The 22,640-nt window shown below is 44.9% G+C and overlaps 1 protein-coding gene across 3 annotated transcripts in view; it reads left to right on the top strand.

Annotated features, from left to right (window-relative positions):
• Nucleotides 1–296: 296 nt before the first annotated feature.
• The window catches only part of lrp8 (low density lipoprotein receptor-related protein 8, apolipoprotein e receptor), a 101,985-nt gene continuing 79,641 nt past the window's right edge, over nt 297–22,640 (top strand). For all 3 annotated transcript variants that reach the window (XM_066691847.1, XM_066691846.1, XM_066691845.1), the window contains exons 1-2: nt 297–468; nt 1,280–1,399. In XM_066691847.1, coding sequence (XP_066547944.1) covers nt 402–468; nt 1,280–1,399 — 187 coding nt within the window. In that variant the 5' untranslated portion in view covers nt 297–401. The remainder of the gene's footprint in view (nt 469–1,279; nt 1,400–22,640) is intronic.

Below are 22,640 nucleotides of genomic sequence, written 5' to 3'. Positions count from 1 at the left end.
TACCTAATAATGGACTCATAGCTGAAAGAGTTGCGTGAAGTTTGTGATTAATTGGTTAATTGAATACAAATTAAAATACAGCCCGGGATCAAACGGGGATCAAAAGCAACAGTGTAGCGAGCGCTGCCGGTCCTGCTGACGTCATGGAGCCGGCGAATGCAGGTCACTCACCAGCTGGAGAGTCTGATGTATTTTGTGTTACATTGCTGCAGACACAGTCCCGCCCACAACGCGGCGTCACCTATTCAACCTGCCAATAGAGCAGGAAGAGAGAGAGAGAGAGGGAGAGGGAGAGAGAGAGAGAGAGAGAGAGAGGCAGCCCGGCATTGCACACAGCCTGGCCGAGGAACTACAGCGCGGCGGCTTTGTCTTTGGGAGGATCGTTGACTGCTGTGCGAGAGATGTGGCCGGACACAGGGAAGCTACTGCTGTTACATTTGTTGCTGATGGAGCTTCATTCCTGCGAAGGTGGGTTGATGCCACGTTTCCCCTTGAACTTGGAGGTGTGGGGCAGGAATTAGCGTATGAATGGGGGAGAGGGATGCTACAACGTTGGGTTCCCGCGACGGGAAGAGCCCACTTTTCTAATGGAGAGCTGTCCTGTGTGCTGTGAAGTTTGTATTGTGTCGCATCGGACGTGCTTGCACTGTGTACCAATGCAAACCCACATGCGTGTGTCTGTGGATGGTCGACAGGGAGAAGGCAGCCCATAGCAGTGCATGCGATGTGTGTGTATGTGCAGGGGCATGCTGTTTACGGGTTATTTCTGTTAATCGTGCCGTGTGAGGATGGATGGTCTTTATTCTGTGTCAGTAAAGACACAGACACGTCCTCCCACAGCAGCTCTTTCAAGTACATAGTAATATTTAATATGCTGCCACCTTCGGCTTATTTTTTCAATGCGATGTGTGCTGGCCTCGGAGTTGGTCTGTGGGAGGTTAATGAATGGGCTTTCAATTAGAGAGCTGCCATGTGTTTCTGTGATCTTTTGCAGCGGCTCCAGAGCTGGTTATTAATAAGCATAATGCATACGCGCATCCCGTCTATTGCCACCTCGCATCTGTAGAAACCATGCTAGGTGATAACCGTGCACACTTAGCACATGTTTTTAATGTTCCCCCTACTGTATGCTGTGTGTGTAAAATAAGGTGTGTGTGTACCATGCATTCGTGTAGGGATAGAGAAGTGCTAGTCAAGCAATGTGCGGCACTTTCATTTGGTTTTATTGCCCATTGTTTTCGGTTATTGCTGTATTGACGCGCTGTTGATCTCCGTGCAGGATCTAAAACGGATTGCGAGAACGGCCAGTTTCAGTGCAAAAACCAGAGGTGCATCCCGACCATCTGGAGATGCGACGAGGACGACGACTGCTCGGACAACAGCGATGAGGAGAACTGCCGTGAGTGCCCAGAGACACGGGCTGTGGTCCAAGTGTGTGCCAGCGGGGGTGCCTTTGATTTGGATGTGGAAAAATGTCTAGACAGAGGTGCTCTGAGAGGAAAACTAAATTCTCCATGAAAGGGGAGTTGTTGCACCTGCATTAGACCACAGCAGGCGGTTGTGCTCAAAACAAACCAGCGCTTCCCCTAACAATATGAGGTTGCTGTTGTGTGTGAGCTGGGTTTCCAGCAGCCCTGGGTGTCATTGTTGTGTGTGCTAGGTCATGCGTGTCACAGGGCCACGTGCCGGCTGTGGGGGGTCAGTTTCCCACACTGGCCACACGTTGCAGATCAGACTATGGCTCTTACAACTACCATGTGTTTCCCTTCCTCTGTGTTATTGTTTGACCAGCAGCTGTGGAGGATGTCATCACTGAGGGTTGACACATTTTAGTTTGTGTGTGTGTGTGCATGCATATAAAAAACACACAGGACACATGCTATGGTCTTTCATCTACCTTGATATGTGTGTCCCTGAGTCACTTGCATGGAAATAGCACATGCACTGTGACTGATTTGTTCCCCTGTATGATAATATTACATCTGCAGTCCATGAAAACTGACAGACGTCTCCGCTGATTGGTTGCTGGCAACACTGTACACATGACCGCAACTTGAGACTTGATTTGTGCTAAATTCTTAATTGAGATGTGCGTGATGTGCCGGAGAAAACGGTCAGTTGATTACAATCTGAAGTACTTTGTTTCTTTTTTTATGTAGAGCGCAGAAAACTGCATTTGAAGTGTGAGGAGTTGGGCTGGGAGCTGGATGGTGGTGGATCTTGGTTGGTTTATCTTACTCCTGACTGGCACTCACTAGTACCCAGATACATGGCCGGGCTGTTGACTGTTTACTGAGAAGTGTTTTATAATGCCATGGAGCACTACCAAAGAAAATGATTTAAAGTTTATATTATAGTTGTATAAAACCTGTATTTTACAGCTTCATTGTTACAATTTATCTCCTGAGTCCTGAGGAATGTACAACACTAGGCTATATGATTAATGTCTGGCCTGTTCTGTTCATTCCCCATCTGATGGTAATCTCAGCAGAGGTGAAAGGTCATTCCTGTGTTGATGTAGAATAAAACAAATCTTAAAACCCCCCCAAGCGTACATGAAAATGCTCAGGCCATGCCCGTTCACCTGGTGTGATGGTCACTGTATAAACGTGCTTTCTGATACGGCAGGGGTGACAAGGTGACCTTTTAACGCCAAGGAGCGCGGTCCGCGCTTGATGTGGTGCTTGACAGACAGCTGTGCAGGAGTGTGAGGTTTCTCCTCCTTCCCACCCTTCGGTTATTTCAGCGCTGCAGCTGTGGGAATAGGGTGATGCTAGGGGTGAAGTCATCAGGTCTGCAGGTGTGAAAGGAGGTTGAAGGTATCCGCTTAACCCCACAGAAGACAATTATGTGACAGGTTGGGGATTAAAACCGAGCCATGACAGGTAACCAGAATAAAAAGATGGTAAAAACACAAAATGTGTGGAAGTGTGGTAGCTCCGTTGCTCCGCTGTCCCAGGTCCATTTGTGTCTTAGTTTATTACTGTTTGAAGACCATTCCCCCTATCTCGTCCACTCAAGTTACCTCGGTGCGGGGCTTGCATTTCTTGAGCAGCAAACACGAATAAATAAATAAACGCGGGAGCATTTGCAGAAATGAACAGTGGCGTTCAGGGGAATATCTGTCTCCTGCTCTTTGTGGGGGGATCCTGTGACGTGTCGCCCTCGGATGAGATTACTCGGGCCTCGGGAGATGGATCCGCAGCGATCCCAGACGTTTTCTTTTGTGAGCTCCATTAGCTCTCCTCCAAGCGCCGGTCCTGGGAGCGCTAGGAGAGAGGTTGTTGTTTTTGGGGGGGGTTGCCCGTAGAAACCGAAGTGCCGACGTCTCCTCCAAAAAAAGGAAAGGAAGCGCTCATTGTCTGTGCTGAAATGAGGCAGAGCTCTCCACTGCGTTTTAATGGAGAGGCCTGTCGTAGGAGCAAAACGCCTGCAACCCTGCCGTGGGACTGGGCTGTCCCGCTTCCATTAGCGAGACCCGCACAACTCGCTGCAGGGTGAGAGAGCGAGGATCGCGAGGAGCGCTCAATATTTCATGTGGCGTGCCGCGAGTGCGTCCCTGTGCTCGGGTTTGGCGCTTGTTTTTATTTATTTTTTTAGTCACGAGAGCAAGAAGTTGCAATCCAAATTAATCATTTACAATTTTACCACTATATGTACAAGCCAGTAGTACATGTTCTGGCCTCGATGGAATTTAAAGTAGGGAGGGGATCTCGGCTCACTCGGTTTCTGTTCTGTAGATTTTCTCTAATTTCATTTGTGAGAATAAGATTTGAGTGCTTGTCGTATTTCGTAACTGCTCTGTACTTGAGAGTTTGAATTGATACTGGACTGTCTCTTCTTCATGGATGAACTAAAAGCACGAATTTGTTTATTTTATTTGTTAAGGTTAATATATATTAAGCCAGTATAGATATTGCTCACCCACCTCCTCTTGCTGTATCACTATAAAGCCCAGGACCCTATTGTCACTGGGAGTGGAGGCCCGTCTATGCGAACACATCATAGCACATCGCAGCGCCTCTGTGATCCTGAACCGAGTGGCTCAGAGATCCGGATTTCAAAGTGTCGAGAAGCAGTCGGATAAACCTCAGTGTCTGTCAAGGAGACCTACGCAAGAGGTCCTAGATCTCGGGTCTGCCTGGAAGCTGCGATTGTGCACCAACACCTGCACTTTGAAGAGGTGCCTCTGCAGGGCTAGGGGCTCATATGAGCAGGGAGCCCAGTCGAGGGGTTGGGGACAGAGCGAAAATGAAGGGAAGAAAGACACACCTGTGAGTGTCAAAGGTCGTGGGTGTCACTTGTTGGTGTATTTGTTTATTTATGTGTATATTGTGTTGAAGAGTCTCAGAGTTTGGCATCAAACACAATAAAACATCAACAATTCCTACAGAGCGACAGAATTCTCACACCTTTGTTTTTTTTTATTAATTTCATTATTTCGGAGGTGGCGTATACAATTGTTTCCCTGTCTGCGTAGTAGGGAATTATATTTGCCTAACCTTCTGAGCCACACGCCGTGTTGTGTGTTGTTGTGTTGTGGTGCGCTGGCTCTGCTGTTATCCCTCTCTTGATGCGCACTGAGCACTGGGCCTTGAGCAGAGAAATGTACAACCGGCACTTACAGAAAAGCGCTGTAAGTGACATGGCATTTACTGGAGCCTTCCTTTGTAAAACGCCGCCGCCCCCCCCCCCCCCCTCGGCGAGCGCCGGGACATGAGAGGCAGTTTCACACTCGGTGGCTGTAATCTATGCGAGGTTAGGCATGGCCGATCTTATTTTGCAGCTGTTGATGATGATAATGAACCGTTTGCATGCACAGCCTAACCCTGTTCCAGAGAAGTAATTATACAAAAATCTAAAAATCTGTTCTGTTTGAGAGTCTGGGTGTCGAGGCGCCTTCCTTATAGGTGTTGTAAACTAAATCCAGTATCGTAAAAATAATCACAATATGAAACGGTGGCAATGTTTTGCACTTGATAAGCTGCATAAAAAGCTAATAAAAACACTTTTCCTGTAAATGTTGAGAGCCACATGCAAGCTTCTCTTTATGACGGCTATATTGTCCGACATTGCATAGGAGCAATTATAAAAGTGGAAGGAAATCAAACCCTTGGGATTTCCAGGAGATTGCTTCAACTCTTATTAGCATTATTGTTATTGTCAGGCTCTGTAACACATGCCAGAGAGAAAGATGTTAAGACATCAAGTATGCAATGTTTTTTTATAACAATGTTATTGCTATAGTGCCCCAGCGTTGTGTAGGACCGACGCGGTCGCAGCCAGGGAACGCGATGGACATGAGCAGTCCGGGGTGCTAATGAAAAGTTTCCACCCGAGGTTTGCACTAGATCAGTTCTGAACCTGAGCGTTTCTGTGTCGCTGTGCTCTCCCCCCAGGTCTCGCTGTTCCCTTTGTCAGCTGCAATTTATTGTCTTTCACTTGATTCATTACATTAGGTGAGCTTCCTCCTGGATGGTGGAGGAGGGAAGGGGACTCGCCGGTCCATACGAGCGGAAGAATTAATTTCTCTTTGAGTTGGATGTGCTGGTGGTGGATAGATACAATGTGATGCTTCTACAAGATATCGATCTGCTGTTGTGATTATGATTTTAAGGATTGATTTTATTGACACTAATAGAAATATAATTAGTTACTAAAGATGTAGGAACATTTAGATGGGTTCTACACTTTCCTAAGCGTCCGACAATCCTGAAATTAAAGACTCTCATTAACTGTAAACGGTATGTAAATGAGCACCAGGCTGACTCGGTAATAGGTAGGCAGATTTATTCATTGAGAGCTCATTACTCATTACTGAAATATAAATTTTTGTATACAAACTAAAGCACATGTTGCCGCACCACTTCTGCGACGGTGTTGCGATCTTTGTGATGGCGGTGCTCATCGGTTGTGGGGGCATTCATGAGCATGAGGGTCGCTACCTTGAGTCGTGTTATTGCCTGAAGCCAGAGCTGACTGTTATGCATCATGTGACTGAGTGGCGCTCCGGCCCGCTGTAGTAATGGGCTGGATGGGGTTTTATTAGCTCCCTATTGATTTGCATTGGGATCATTATAATGATTTATTGTATTTTGTTTCTCGGCGCAAGTATTTGTCATTTGTTTTTATGGTCCGCCTGTGTTTATGAAAATTGCGCGCGCTATAAAGATCCGGCCCACTTAGGCCGCGGCAGAATGCTAATCTAGCTTTTCTCTGAGCACGGCGAGTTGCTGTCAAATGCCATTGTAGTGTTATTTAATATTGCTTTTGTTTTTGGTTAACATTGTTGCATTTAATGAGGGGAAATATGCATAAAAACAAGCCAAGGGCTATTGATTAATTTGTAGGCTGCTCAGAGAAGAGCCGTTTCTCGATGCTTTTAGCTGTCAGTAATGAGGTAAGCCGTTCTGTATGTATCTGTGTCAGAAAAGTGAGAGAATTTAAAATGAAATGGCTTAGAGCTGTGGAACCTGCGAAAACCATTTTTATTATTTTTTTCCCCATTTTGATCTGCACCACACTTGACAGCCTACCAGCATCTAATCCTTTCGCAGATTAGAACATATCTTAATGTGACTCAAATTTATTTACATGTCTGTAATCCTGTTTTATTTCAAACCCAACCCCTTGTCACTCTGCATTCAGTATTGGAGCACGTATATTAAAACATTTATGAATACAACTTTTTTAATATTTTAAATGCATTGTACCATGATAGAAGCTTTCTTTGTCACATCATGAGACGACAATCTTACAAGAGTAAGTGCCTAACATATTCTTATTTGGGTAAATTGATTAATTTCTTTTCTCTGCCTCCCGGAAGCTGTGCAGGATTGTGTGTTGAGCGTATCTGTACACTTGTACCTAAAGCACACGCCTAGAAACGAGATATTTAAACCCCTATTGGAAATGCAATAACATCGCAGTTCATGTGCCTAAAGATGTAGCCTAGTACTATGTGGAATAGTTTCTAAACCTCAATGCTAGATGCTGGGGATGTCATTTCACTGAATATTCACGGTCTGGATAAACCATGAGCCCCCACCATCTCCTTCCTAAAGAGGCTAATTTATCTGTAAATGTTTTAAAAAATACATCAATAAATTAATATTTAAAATGTCTTCTGCATGGTGCTGGTGCATATGAATACATGTTAATGTCCATAAGCCATTATTAATTTTGCTATGTTGTTTATTGAATATTCTCAAAGGTATCTTTTATCTTTTGGTATTTGGCTTCTTACTGAGCAATTCAGCATAACCACTTAACCTGTTTGTGGGTGTTCAGTGTGCTTACCACGTAGTAAACAGTCCGCTGTCTAGCTAATTTAATCTGTTTTGGTCTGGGAACAGTTTTAATGGTTTAACCCCCATTTTTGGCCCGTTTTCAGTACTTTTACAATTGAGCTTGTAAACAATATGCATTTAACCTCAGCTGCATAGTATGCATGTATAATGTGAATAAGGCAGTATTTGAGTGGAAAATGTGCAATAAAGTAAAGAAATGGAGATTGAATTCCCACCACCCGCAGAAATAATGAACAGTGTTTGCACTACGAAGGGGCTTTTCAAAGCCATCGGTATTCTGGTTTGGTCATCTGATTTATGAGTTTGGTACTTTCATTTCTAATAATAAAAACTGGGGACATCCTTATGAGGGGAATTTTCTGTTTCTGTTAAGTAAGTCTTCAATTCGAGCCAATGTGCAACTGGTTTTCCTGCTAATTGATGACTTATGCCCATTGAAATCTATAGGTCTCTCCTATGAAAGTATTACTGATGGATCAGTACTGCTCCTGGGAAAGACGTGCATTCGACGCGTGGGAGCGGTGGATCCAAAATTAAAGGGGGAGGTCTGAGATGAGTTTAATGCGATGGTTCATGTGATTTGAAGAAGTTGTGTGCAAATCTCGAGATGAGAAGAAGCCTTTTTTGTTCGCTGAAAAAGTCTCTCTGCTAATGCTGCTCTTGAGGGATGTGGGCAAAATTTGCAGAGAAGGAAGGCATTAAATCCTGGCCCTCTATGAGATGATAAGTCTCTCCAAAAAGCCAATGTGCCTCACAAATGAGCGCGTCTCCCCCCTCATTACAGCCCATCTCCGGGGGCACTCCAGACTCCTTCTAAACTGCTGGGTCTCTCCGGTCATTGTCTTCCCTGCTGCTCCATATGTCTGCTTTGAATGCAGGCCAAGCAGGAACCTTTGTGTCCTCCCTCCCCCGAAGCACGGAAGACCTCACTGGGTTTAACAGCTCCTTTATAGTCCCGTCTCCGTGAGCACCTCTTCTGTTTGCACACACACGGACACTTTATCAATGGCGAGTGTCTCTGCCGGAAGATTAGTAAATGGGCTGCATTCCTGAACGCCGGCTTCAAAGAGATCCTTGAGAGAAATGGGTCTGAATCCGATTGGTGTGTGCATGTGCGTGTCTGTGTGTATGCTTGATATATGTTTGTGTGATTGATCCCGTTTTTTCTTCTTCTAGAACAGCATTATTAAGTATTTATAAGCAATTTGATGCTATGGTTTATATCACTGAAGAGGCACAGTGTGCAAATGTAAATGTAGAAACGTGCACTTTGGGATAAATGGTGTAAAATTCATCTTCTGTGCCTTTCAAGGGTCATAGTCATTTCATGCCCGGGATTAAACTCTCAACTGCAATTCTACAACCAAGCAATTGCTTTAGGTGTTCAGAGTTTCATCGCATCTCTCCGAGAAAATGCAGTGGATCCATATCGTATAGGATTATCTTTCAGGATGCGGTCTCGTGTGGATCAGTAGCGCTGCGTATCCGTGGGCCTGCTCTGATGGCCCACACCAGACAAAGCTTACGTTCCCTGAATAGACCAGAATGAAAGGTTAAATGGCAGTGAGAAAAACAAGAATAGAAAAAAATAAATCCCTTGTGAAAATGGCATGACTCAGCCTTCACATCATGCTGTTTCGATCTCGCCCTCGTCGGGAGCTGGACTGGGCTGCCCTGACCACTCTCCGGCCACTAGAAACGCAGGATCATGCCTTATAAAAACCACACACGGATAATGGAGGGAAGGAAATAGCAATTAGGAGAGCCTTTAGTAAAACTTTCTTTTACTGCATCTGGATAATAAATCTCTGTCCGTTTTTACCGGCTACAATTCACTCGCCCTAAATTTGAATTAATTGGTGGACTGCCGCATTGAACTGTCGGCAGAAGTGTGTGCCGTCTCTCTGGGCCGGAACCGAACGCTTTGTTTGTTTTCAGCTCAAAACGCGATGACACGGAAATACGCACATCTAGATCTGTGAAAACCCCTCTGTAGTGTAGCGTCAGGCTTTCCCCTTCGCTGCACTGTGCCTCATGCCCGGTCTGTCTCTCTGTAATGCAGTCATTAAGGACTGTTGAGTTCAAATCCTATTATTATGGTAGATTAGTTTATGACACGGCCTGCAGACAGTGCTTTTCAATTGAATGCTTTGTGTGAAGGGGCGAGTCCAAAAAGGAACAGCGCTGTTTCGGAGTCGCTTGGCATTCGATTTTAATATTCAAAGGTCAAGTTGGGTCTTTCCTCCAAGAACTTATTTTGAAATACTAGAAATGATAAAAGTAGGAGATTCTCAGACATGAAATTAACGGACTTCCCCCACACGCACACGCACACGCACACGCACACACTTCCCCCTCTCCAATTATTCCATCTTGTGCTGAAGCATCCGATGTGACAATTAAAGACGCTTCATTTGAAAGGTTATCGGATTTGCACCGTCAGCTGAACTTTCGGTTCAAGGTGTGAAATTGCTCATTCAGATTCCAGGGACGTTTCTCTGGTCTGATCGGGGGGATTTGCTGACCCAGTGCGTACCGCCAGATACACTCGGTCGCGTCTTATTCTTCACCGTGTATGGCATCATCATTCTGACAATTATCTGTTGTCTCTCAGTGTGTTAGATCAGATCGTATAGACCACAAACACTGCATTGCTTCCTAACCTGGGTTCTTTAAAGGTTTGTGGAAAAATTGTGAGAAAAGACGATTTTTTCTACCAGCAGACCCTCTGCAGTAAATGGTGTACCACAGAGACCACCTGGGGCCCACATTCGAGGTCACTGCGGTCCTTTCCAAATAAATAATCCCCAACACAACGCACGACACAGTGCTGATAAACTGCCGGTCAGGGCATTGATCCACTGCATGGTGCAGAATGGTCTCTTCGCTGTCCATTCCTTAACTGCTTTTATGTCCGTTACACTGTAAGAAAATCCCGATCTGTGTGGTGCAGTTGTGTGAACCTAAATGTGAGAATTATGTCCGATCAAAGCGTGTCTTTACCAGATCAAACTCTGTAAGCTGATATGTATCTAATTTCAATAAAGTTTGTTCAATGACACGCTTTTGGAATGGTAGAGATGATTTTTAAGAATAATTTCTTCAGTTAAAGGATGTAAGGACTGGTTGAAAGTCTTGGGAGGCACTTGTTTAGTAGATGTACAAAACTGACATCATCCTGGTTCAACAAATGAGATATAAATAAACAGACAGAAGCCTAATTGTCTTTTACTGGTGTTTCCTTCAGCAAATATATGGACATTCCAAATTAGAATATAATACCCAGTAATTAAAACCTCCCATTATAACCGCTGTGATTAATTACCTTTGCTTTCTTCTGGAGCCCGTGCATATTAAACATTATAGCCACAAAGCCACAGGTCATAAATGGCCCGGAAACTAATCGGGTAATTATTTTGTCGGGTGTCACCGTTACCTCGCTGTCATGATTTTTAATAAAGGATCAAGCTTCTTCGAGACAGATGGTTTAATTATTGAAGCATCACTGTTTCCTATTAGTCTACTTGTTTAAGGACTCCTGTATTATTAACTGCAGGAAACAAATGCTTGTTTCAAAATGTTGAATACTTGTTTCAGTTGTTTGTTTATATGATACCAGCCAGAGTTTGAAGTCATTAAATGTTTTTGATCTTTCCACAATATATGTCTTGCTTTGAGGGGATAATCTAATTGAGATTGTGGAGGTATATTGGGACTGTGTAGAAAATGAACCTGTCCTTCAGATCAGACGTGCGAGAGCTTTTACAGAGCAGGAGTTTTACTGCAGCTCTGAAAGTGACATCTCTGTATTTCCATAGTTGATGATGAGGTTTCCTGGAAGCCCCTGAAGTGGGAGAAGAAACGGAACAGAGAAGCTTTGTGGACGAGAGGGAAAATAAATAGGCTGGGGTATTAATATGACACTGACCTCGTACCATGTGCTAATTCTGGCACTTTTTGTCCCAGTAAGTGGTGAAAAGTGGAGCCTAATTGAGGACTCAAGTGCTGGCCTAGTTTACAGTCCTCAGGACAGGCAGTTTGGAGCGGTGAGAGAGGACGGCGTGGCACTGGTCTGGTTCCCACATGGGGATCCCGAGGCACAGAAACAGCGAGCACAGGGCCAAGGTGCTACTCTGACCACATGGGGCAACTAGTGCACGTGTCTGTGATGCAGTGTATCAGTGGTTTATGCAGTCAACCGCGGACCATGGAAATTTTGTTGGCCAGGGTTTCCCCTTCCTTAGGAATTAAGAAATATCAAGAGGTAACTTGTCTATTTGAAATTCATGTCTGGTTTATTAACCACTTATCACTTTATACTGACTCCCAGAAGAGCATTGACCGGAGGGGATACCACTGCGAATCGACTTCCCGACGTACGTGTGTGTGCTTCCATAATGAGATCAATCCCCTGCTTTTATCGTTCCTGGAGGTGGGCGCTGGGGATGCGCGTGAGATCTGGGGGCCTCCACAAAGCAATGCATGCTGGGAAAGTGCTTGTCGCCGGATTCTTGCTCGGTAAGGCGAGATTGGGTCGTCTTCCTCCCGAACTTCAGTTTTAAAGAAAGGGAACACTACGCAAACCTGGAGCGGAACACATTCCTAACTCTTCATAACAGCCCGGATAGCTGATTTATTTGCAGCCGCAGTTGTCGATGTCATTTTTCTTCTTGGGTGTTTATGTTAAACACTCTAATAAATTCGGGTTCTTTATTATTAGGTTTGTCAAGAGGTCTGATTTGATCAAGTAACGAGAGCTCGGCTGTTCAAACCGCACTTCTGAAATGATTTATCGCCGAGTTGCTGGGAAAGTAATTCGGTGTGTGATGATGCACGGGCTCTGAAGGCTGTGTTTGTGGCGACCTACTACCCGAGTTCCCAAAGGCTTTATCTCTGGGGAGAAAAAACCTTTGTTAGACACAGATTAAACTGTACATGTAGTGAGATGACCTTCCATACGGCCGGCATCTAGGGCCCAGATGGTGGAGGCTTTTTCCCCTTGTTTATTGCATATATTTTTTAATAGCATTAGTAAAGATAATGTACGATCTGTGACCAGGGCCAAGAATATGATGCGGTTTGCATGTGAGCACGTTTCTGGCGTGTCAGCCTTCATAACCAAAACAGTGGCATTTTTATTATCTTTTCCTGAGCTGCAGTGTGGGGATTTTTCCGTATTCGTAAAACAACCTGATCGCTTGACGTGAGAGGATGAGAGAAAGCAATGAGTTTTAGTATGACTGTACTTTAAATACACTTGTCTGTATCAGCCAGTAGATGATCCGTCGGCTCCAGTTTCTCTCGCTTGGAAAGAGTAAACTTCACGCGTGTGTGAGGTCTGAGATTGAATGACCGTGCTGTTAGACCATGTGAGGTTGAGAGAGAGAGACGTAGTACAGATCATTTAATATTTTAATATTCTGAACACCCAGAGCTGCCAGGCCCAAAGTATTTTTATATATATTAATGAGATTTAATCTGTGAAATTGGAGAGTGGGAGTATAGCCTGGCAAGGGGTTATGTATTCAAAAATATGTTTTAGTGCAGGGAAGTGAATATACCTCCTAATACATCCCCTCACCTACCGCTGTCTGGACCAGACCGCACCTCTACCTTCAGACCCTGACATCCCCCTCCATCCCCTCCAGACCTTCCTGTGCCAGAAGGCACCCTGCCTCCTCTCCACTCCCCTTCCTCCAGAGCCGCTCCTTTTCCACTCCTCATCCTCGGTGATGGAACGACCTTCCCACTGAGGTCAGGACCGCAGAGTCCCTGAGCACCTTCGGGCGATTACTCAAGACGCATCTTTTTAGACTGTACCTGTAATTCAGTTGTTTATTCCCCTGTGTGACTCAGCTCTCCTATAAAAATTGCACTTTCTATAACATTTCCATCATGCTACTTGCTTTCCTTTTGCATTGCTAGTACCCGTGCTGTTTATTTTGATTTCCCCTTTCCCCCCCTTCCCCTGAGCGCTTAACTGTGACTGCACATCTTGTGTGCAATTATTAGCTCACAATCTACGATGTAGGACTTGTATTAAGTGTATATTTGTCCTATACACTATGCAATTTTGAATGTGTATTTGTATTGTGTTTTGATCTGTAATTCTAGACTGTATTGCACTTTTGTGATGCACTTATATTTTGTAAGTTGCCCTGGACAAGGGCGTCTGCTAACAAATAAATAATAATAACGGCGCAGTTCTTGTTGTAACCGCTTGGCTAAATCCCTGCAAACGACGAACACCGGCACCCTTACAGTTGTGGTGGACAGAATTGCTGTTCTGGGTGCGGTCAATACTCGAGGACTGTAAAGAGACGGGCAGTGCACCTTCCACCTTAAATTGCAGAGAGATGACATCGCTGATGGCTGGGGGACGATCACAACATGACTAACGTTTTAAATCTTAAAAAAATGGCAGTCCCTGAAGATGTGGAGGCGCTCGCACCAGCTTGCCACGCTGCCAGGAAGGAAGCGGAGACGGCTGCGTCTCGCTGATGAGAGGGGGGGGCTGCCACCCTGCAATGCACATTGTGATGCAGCTGGTCACAGGGCTGCACATCCCAATCCTTGTGAGGAATTCACTTAATTTCTAACCCCCGGGTCCCAGAGGGCGAGCGAGCAAGTCTGTGTTGTCTTCGGTTAATTATTGGCAGCGGTCTCCCTTCTCTCTCATTATGCACGGCTACCCAGAGTCATCTGTTTGTCAGCAGGCGCGCACACGGATCCTGGGGTGAGGCTCGAAACTCCCATCTGAGAGGATGAGGAGTCAGTGGCACACGCATCTCTGGGCCTGCGAAATATGGCGCCAGATGTCACTTCACTCAGACAGCATGCGGGCTGCCATTTCCGTGGCTTGCCTCCTTCAAAGAGTGGGAAAGAGGAGAGTGGGATAAATGAGAGAGGAGATGGGGATAAAGGAGATGGATTAAAGGGAGAGGGAAATGGGAGAGAGGGCTAAAGGGGAGAGAGGGCGAGAGAAGGCAGGGGCAAAGCTGAACAAGGGGGGGGAGTGAGCGTGCGTCAGTCCAGTCAGATTCGCTGCAGCGTGTTGATTTCAGAAGGACGCAAGGGATCCACTTGCAGCCCCAGTACCTCACAGAGAGTGCTCGGAGAGATTGTTTACGAGCAGAATAACCAGAGGCTGTCAATAACCGTGTCGGGTTGTTGGGCTATAAAAGTGAAAAATCCTTCAGTTTTGTCATGCACCAGCCCCAAGTGAATAAGCCTCAGACTTGGAGTGGGAATTTGGCGCTTTTTGCTGTAGAATATTTGGTGGCGAAGGCCTGGAAAGACGGATAATCCTGTTTACGGGCTTTCCGGTGTCACTCGCTAAAGCAGGTCTTCATTTAGGCACGGAGAGAAAACACACTTGGCTAATAAGCTCACTGAGGTATTCTGCCATAAAGGTAAACGGGCTGAGCTGCAGAGGTGAAGGAAATGAAGGAGGATCAGTGAAGCGTAGTGAGAGGTTACATGCTGAAGCGCAAGCACCGTAGAATCACATTTGCCTTTCTGGATTGCAGTGTCAGTTGTGATGGAGCCAGCGCTGAAGAGACGGGGGTTTCTGTGGGGCATTTTTACCTTCGTACAATTAGAAAGAATACCGAATGCTCTTTTAAAAATAAATTTCCACAGCTACCACAAGGGGGCATGGGTGTATGTGTGGGTAGTCGCTTAAGTGTTTAATACAAATATAATTATTTTAAGGAATACAAGCCTTCAATTCAATTTCCCTTTTTAACAACTGACAGCGTTATTGATTTCTGCTTTGGTAAGCAGTGAGTCACGCGAGCCCCAGACGGGGAGTGTTCAAGTTTACACAAGGTTTCTCCTGCACACCAGGATTTAATAAAGAAGGTAAATACGTTGACGAGTCGCTAATAAGACTGACATCGCTTTGCAAGAAACCTGGTCTCTTGTGGAATTAAAATCTGCTCCAGCTGGAGTACCCATCCGCTGGCTGAGAGTACAAAGTAAATAAAGGCTATCGTGGGATCTGCCAATGTTCCCAAGCAAAGGGACTGTGTCTCATCTTCCTTCACAGCCAGAGGGGGTCTTTTGGCGCCGTCTCTACTCATTCTGTCTCCCCAGCTGTTCTCTGGCTCTTCGCCATCCCACAGCAGTGGTCAACCGGTTCCACGCACGCGGGCAACGTCTCGGCCTCCATCTGCATCTGACTGTGCCCCCCTTTAACAAAAGGATAAAACGCAACGCAGCCTGGCGAAGGGGCGAGGCGAATTGAAATGTCACGTATGGCCAAAGGAATTCTGCCGCTCTGCTATTCCAGAACGTACCGTCCTCACGTGTGACTTGACCCAGTTTGCCTGATTTCCCGTGCTCTTCTCCACTCGCCGCTGAGTGGTATGGTACAGGCACTATGTTTCCTTGGCACTTTGGGAAACACAGAAATCCAGCACTACATTACTTTTGAAGCAGTTAGCTCTGTCGGTTCTGTCATCTCGGAGTGATGTGAAAACATTTCGGTAACATGGCTGGGACCTTACCTCACCCAACTTTGTGCCTGGGGTCCAGCACTGACCCATCTCGCAAGAGGAAGTAGTCTTTGTGTTTATTACTGCTGAGGAGGTTAATTTCAACTAATTTTAATTGTTGCCAGATCAATATAAAGTTGTTAGAAGATGGGAATGCTGCAAGAATCCTTTGTTTGCCTTTGCCAAACCCTTGCCAGGGGATTGGGACTGATAAGTCTCTGGAGACCCAAATAGAAAGGTGGGCCAAATTGCTGTCTCTCCTTTGTCCCCTTTATTATGGTCTTCTGTGTTGTTGAGATGTGCCCTTTGGCCTTCGTTCCCTCCCTGTTCTCTCCGATGACCCTGTTTGTGTGTTGCATAGTTGATACTTTATGAGCTGAAATTGGATAAAACAGTGTTTCTGATTGAGTCGGGCCAGAGGGTCATTGTGTGTCTATTGACTTTACCATGAGTATCTGTCCCACGTTTCCTGCTACACGGAGATAAGACATCGACTGCGCACTAGTGTTCGGGGTATTCATAGATTTCTCTGTGTGGTATTGGTACATTTGATACCAGAGGTGGTTATTGTCAGCCCTTGACATCTCTCCTCTCTTTTATTCCATCGGCTTACAGATGTATAATTTGATTTAACCCCCCGATGTGGCTCAGGCATTAAATGTGTAATCTGTTCTAGTGCTCGTGTTGCTTTGCGGTTGTGGGGAAATGTAACCACAGTATCGGTGATTTAAACATTAAGTAGAGCATGCGAAGCTGACTGTCCGGCACTGTCCCTCCGGGGAGAAACATCTGCACCCAGAGAAGCTGGAAGCTGGAGGGATGGCAGCTGGAAAACCCCACATGTGGAAGAAATGTGCGATTTTTTTTAATTTTTATTTTATTTTAATGCAATTGGAAGTCGTTGTGCATTCGCATTAATTAAAAATTAATGGAAATATGAGCTACAAAAAAGACGACTTATTTTTAATTGCATGTGCATATAACCTGAGGTATGTAGACGATACAATTAGGGTAACTTTTTCTGTAGATTGGTGCTACCATGTGTAACATAGTGTAGAGTAGATGCATCAAACAAATGCTGTTTGTACAGCACAATGGTGCCGTACATGTATTAGTCTGTGCTGTAATAACACCAGAGATGATCACACCGGAGAACTCTGATTAAAGATTGCACTTGTCTGGCTTTGGGTGTCAGGAAGGGAGGGACTACAATTCTTTAAACAGTTTTTTTTTTTCCCCTGCTTTTTTAGTTTTACCTATGTTGCAGGAAAAATGTCAGAATGTAGTTGTGGCTGAAGCTCGGTACGGATAAAACTGAGCAGCATAAAAAGATGTCAACCAGGATTTAGTCTGGAATTTCATTATAAATAATTAAGGAGGATGTCAACCAAATGGGCTTTTTTCCCAGAGAGGTCGGACCCTCGTCTTTGTTTCCCCTCCGTGGCCTCCACGGCGTCCGAACGCTGATATTTTCTTACTTGCTGAAACGGTGACAGTGTAAAGACTGAACTTTCAGCTATGCCAATTTCTTCTGCCACCCCTCGACGGCATGATGGACATTTCATTTGGAAAAGGGAAGAAAGAATGAAATGCACTAGTGGGTGTTAATGTGTGCTTTTTTATTTTTACCACTACCTATTTGCAACTCCAGGCTGAGTTTTTACAAATCCAGCTTTACACTGAAGCGTCTACATCATTCGGCAAGATAGTGACGATTGCATAAACGGCGATCGGAAGGCCCCCCGTTTGACGGTCTGTCTGTCACAACCGCGGCGCCTCCCTGCCCCTCCTAGAGCTGTGCCACTGCATCACAGATTAATTAATTAAGACTTAATCTCCTCAATGTGCTGCTCACCAGCCATGGGAAATCAGTGTATTGGGCACTAACTTATAAGCACCTGACCGCAGAATTAAATTTTGGAAGTCTCCGTTTAACGTGTCAATTTATTTTTCCTTTCCTTCCTCTTTTTCTGTTAGCTTTAGCCACTATCCTGTATGGACCACTGTTCACAGCCCTCCTATCAATCCATACCAATCAGAATCAGAATTTCGTCTGTCTGATAGGGATCACAAAGCCCGTTGCCCTCAACACCCGTTCTTCTGAAGAAGTCTGTGCTTCACGTTGCTAAAGAGCCCCAGGGAGGAATATCTTCATTAATGTGGCCCCCGATGCAGAGGTTTCTGATGTAAGATCATTACCTGAGGTTAGAGCAGTGGCTTCTGAACCGGGCCTATATGTCTCTCCCACTAATTTGTTTGCTCAATATACAGTGGGGGGGAAAAAAGTATTTGATCCCCTGCTGATTTTGTACGTTTGCCCACTGACAAAGAAATGATCAGTCTATAATTTTAATGGTAGGAGTATTTTAACAGTGAGAGACAGAATAACACAAAAAAATCCAGAAAAACGCATTTCAAAAAAGTTATACATTGATTTGCATGTTAATGAGGGAAATAAGTATTTGACCCCTTCGACTTGGTGGCAAAACCCTTGTTGGCAATCACAGAGGTCAGACGTTTCTTGTAGTTGGCCACCAGGTTTGCACACATCTCAGGAGGGATTTTGTCCCACTCCTCTTTGCAGATCCTCTCCAAGTCATTAAGGTTTCGAGCCTGACGTTTGGCAACTCGAACCTTCAGCTCCTTCCACAGATTTTCTATGGGATTAAGGTCTGGAGACTGGCTAGGCCACTCCAGGACCTTAATGTGCTTCTTCTTGAGCCACTGCTTTGTTGCCTTGGCTGTGTGTTTTGGGTCATTGTCATGCTGGAATACCCATCCACGACCCATTTTCAATGCCCTGGCTGAGGGAAGGAGGTTCTCACACAAGATTTTATGGTACATGGCCCCGTCCATCGTCCCTTTGATGCGGTGCAGTTGTCCTGTCCCCTTAGCAGAAAAACACCCCCAAAGCATAATGTTTCCACCTCCATGTTTGACGGTGGGGATGGTGTTCTTGGGGTCATTCCTCCTCCTCCAAACACGGTGAGTTGAGTTGATGCCAAAGAGCTTGATTTTGGTCTCATCTGACCACAACACTTTCACCCAGTTCTCCTCTGAGTCATTCAGATGTTCATTGGCAAACTTCAGACGGGCCTGTACATGTGCTTTCTTGAGCAGCAGGACCTTGCGGGCGCTGCAGGATTTCAGTCCTTCACGGCATAGTGTGTTACCAATTGTTTTCTTGACGACTATGGTCCCAGCTGCCTTGAGATCATTAACAAGATCCTCCCGTGTAGTTCTGGGCTGATTCCTCACTGTTCTCATGATCATTGAAACTCCACGAGGTGAGATCTTGCATGGAGCCCCAGACCGAGGGAGACTGACAGTTATTTTGTGTTTCTTCCATTTGCGAATAATCGCACAAACTGTTGTCACCTTCTCACCAAGCTGCTTGGCGATGGTCTTGTAGCCCATTCCAGCCTTGTGTAGGTCTACAATCTTGTCCCTGACATCCTTGGACAGCTCTTTGGTCTTGGCCATGGTGGAGAGTTTGGAATCTGATTGATTGATTGCTTCTGTGGACAGGTGTCTTTTATACAGGTAACGAGCTGAGATTAGGAGCGCTCCCTTTAAGAGAGTGCTCCTAATCTCAGCTCGTTACCTGTATAAAAGACACCTGGGAGCCAGAAATCTTGCTGATTGATAGGGGATCAAATACTTATTTCCCTCATTAACATGCAAATCAATTTATAACTTTTTTGAAATGCATTTTTCTGGATTTGTTTGTTGTTATTCTGTCTCTCACTGTTAATATACACCTACCATTAAAATTATAGACTGATCATTTCTTTGTCAGTGGGCAAACGAACATAATCAGCAGGGGATCAAATACTTTTTTCCCTCACTGTAGATGTAAAAGGTGTGCAGCAACTTCTTCCCCTGCCCTCTCCAGGGTTGAGCGGTTCTTTTTTTTTCATTTGTATTGATGGTATGCTAGTTTTTTTCACTTGAGGGGCCCTTACACAGTTCTGAGCTAGACCTTAATGTCGTCCCGACGTCAGTTTCACACGGTGATTCATCGGTTGTTGATGCCCTATTGATATGAAGATGCATTAAAGTATCCCGTGATGAAGTCGTTTCAACTCACAAAGTTATTTAATTAGTCGTGTTTTATGCCTGTTGTTTGTGGCCGCTTCTGTTAATGCCTGTCTCGGGGACTGGTGTTATTAAGGCTTTTGACAGACCTTTCAGAGTGAACGTATCTGGCTTGCTGTCCATTAGCAGTGACACGGAGGCCTCTTCGGTTTCATCCTGCAGCCGGTGGTTGTTTGTCATTTCCAATTATGCCACTTGAGCACATTTTCTTGTTAGAGAACTTAATTCATCCGTTAATGTATTTATCTGCAGTCACTTAGTTGTCAATAAATAAATAGGCCTGTTCCCTTTTTTCTGTGCATTGACATTACCTCCATAAAACACCTTTGAAATGAAAGAGTTTCTGTTAAGTTGGCAAAGCTACAATGCCGAGAGAGGAGACCATTTTACTCGTATTGGAGCAGATCAGACAGCCGTGTCTCTCCCCGCTCAATAAAACGATCCGAGGCCGTGCGGGTGTTTGGACTGACGCCGTTTAATTGAGATATAAAAAAAAAAAGTCGTAATTGAAAAGTATCTTGTGAGCGCCGCTTCCCAGCCCACCAGATAGGCTGATAACAAAATGAACCGGCATCTGAGTCGGTAGCAACAAAATAATGAATTTTTGAAGGTGAGTGTTTAGTTATGATAATTTTATGCGCTTCTAAATTAAACAGGCAGGGGCAAATCCAGATATTAATAAGCGGATGTGCAGCATGTTGAAAGACGCCACTATATATATTTTTTTAATCTCTGCATTATGCTATGTGAGGGGGACTTTTTTGGGGGTTGTATTGAATACTTCCAGTTAATTAAATTGACTGCCCAGTGTTTTGTCTTCACCTCCTCAGTGTGAGGGGTCTCTCTAGAGATGTGAAGCCAGTTTTGTTTTATGCCGTCTCTTTCCTGAGGCGAATGTAGGACAGGGAGGTGAGGGAGAGGAAGTCTAGAGGCCCTGACCCGGCCAGCGAGCGGTTACAGTACAGGCATTGAATCGGACAACCCTTAATTAGATTAGGTATTTAAAGTGTCAATGTCCCCTAATGATGTCTAATTTCATCCTGAAATGCTATTTTTTTCTAGAAAGAGCGAAAACTGATTTGAATTTGGTGCTTTAGAGATTAAAGAATCATATTGACCAACAGTAGTTGAGCCACAATGCCACAACAGTGAAATAAAAACCCAACTAAATTATTGCAAATACACCGTACTCCCCGAGCCAAGACCTTTTTATTTTTTCCCCCTAGTTCTTTAAGTAAACTTTATATTCCATACATGGACTTAAGCCTCTTTTGCGCCGTAGTCATGGTAAGCGTCTGACTTTCACAGGAGTTTATTATTCACAGCCAGGGAAGGCTAAACCCCTCCTGCATAGTTAAATACCCCTGCCCTGATTAGTTCTTATTAGTCACGGGCTACTGGACAACCAATTATTTTAATCCATGATGAATGGTCCTTAAGGAATAAGTTTGGGTTATTAAACGCCAGTCCTGGTTCTCAAGCATAATTTGGAGCAAATGTCATCGTGAAAACAGAGTGCATTAGGGGCATGACACCTCGCAGGAAGACAGATTCATTGAACTCAAAACTGCTTTTCATGGAGGTTTTTATAATATAATTTTTTATATAACCTTCTGAGGTTAGCAGTATAATTCTCTGTATACATTAGGCTAGTTAATGGTCACACATTTGCCCGTAAGAATACTGTGTCCTGTTGTGATTTTGTATTTGTTTACTGGGAATGTTTTTTGTTGGATCCAATGCACAATAACTCTCAAGTTTATGAAGTGGTTGTATTTGATGTGCACTGTTCAGCCCAAAGTATATTTTCTGGGTAAGAGTTGGAGCTTGATGGCGTTTATTCTTCGGCTGGCTGTGCTTCCCGTGTTGCATGCCACGCTGGCGTGCGCTCGGCCCCGCTGGCAGGAACCCCAGCCGCCCCGTCATCCACGCCACAGCAGGTACACAAGTGCTGTGGAGGAGTGTGGGATGAGGGACTTCTTGTTGGAACAGCAATGCAACATTTTCAGGTTTCGCAGCAGGTGTCAATACAATTACACTCAAGCTGTTGATGCTGTAGGAGGCACTTTCAAGTGTGCGCGATGGAACAGGACGTACCGACCTTTCTAGGTTTGGCATGTGGTGGGGAGCAGGATGTAGCAATCCCACTACAGTGCCGTTCGGTTCTCTCCGACCAAGAAATCATGCGACATGAGCCTTGAGCCTGTGGGTTACAAAACTCGCTGACAGTTTGTGGTCTGTCCGGGATTAGTTCCTCACTTCTGTGTACAAGAAGTGCGTGTGTCACGATGATGAGTGTGTGATGAGTCTGCTTTCCTGGTACTGCTTGCTTGCTCTTTTGCTGGAGGTTTCATTTTGGTGGGCTGTACTTATTCTCCATATTCATGATTTAAACCACTGTGCATACATGTAATAGCCACGGCAGCTTATTGTGGTATTGGGCTCCGGATGCTGGTTCTAATCCAAAGCATCAGGAAAGTGTAATGCATGCATTCAGATATTGACTGTAATAGAAGCAAACCAGGGGTCCTCATGGCAAGAATATAATTGAATGTCCAGCTATTCTTGATTGCCTACAAATCACTCCGGACTCCAGGTGTCATTCGTATAGCCCCGGTGGCTATAATCATCATAAAAACATGTCCCAGTGTGTTTTGATTGGAAGAACATGTCAAATTTGGAGCCACTGCAAATATGAGGATATCCTCCAAGTCAGAGTGCATCAGTGGGAAAC

This window comes from Amia ocellicauda, chromosome 19 (genome assembly GCF_036373705.1).
Source record: "Amia ocellicauda isolate fAmiCal2 chromosome 19, fAmiCal2.hap1, whole genome shotgun sequence".
Classification (NCBI taxonomy): Eukaryota; Metazoa; Chordata; class Actinopteri; order Amiiformes; family Amiidae; genus Amia; species Amia ocellicauda.
Note: the sequence above shows the minus strand (reverse complement) of the source record. Positions and strands in the feature narration are given on the sequence as shown.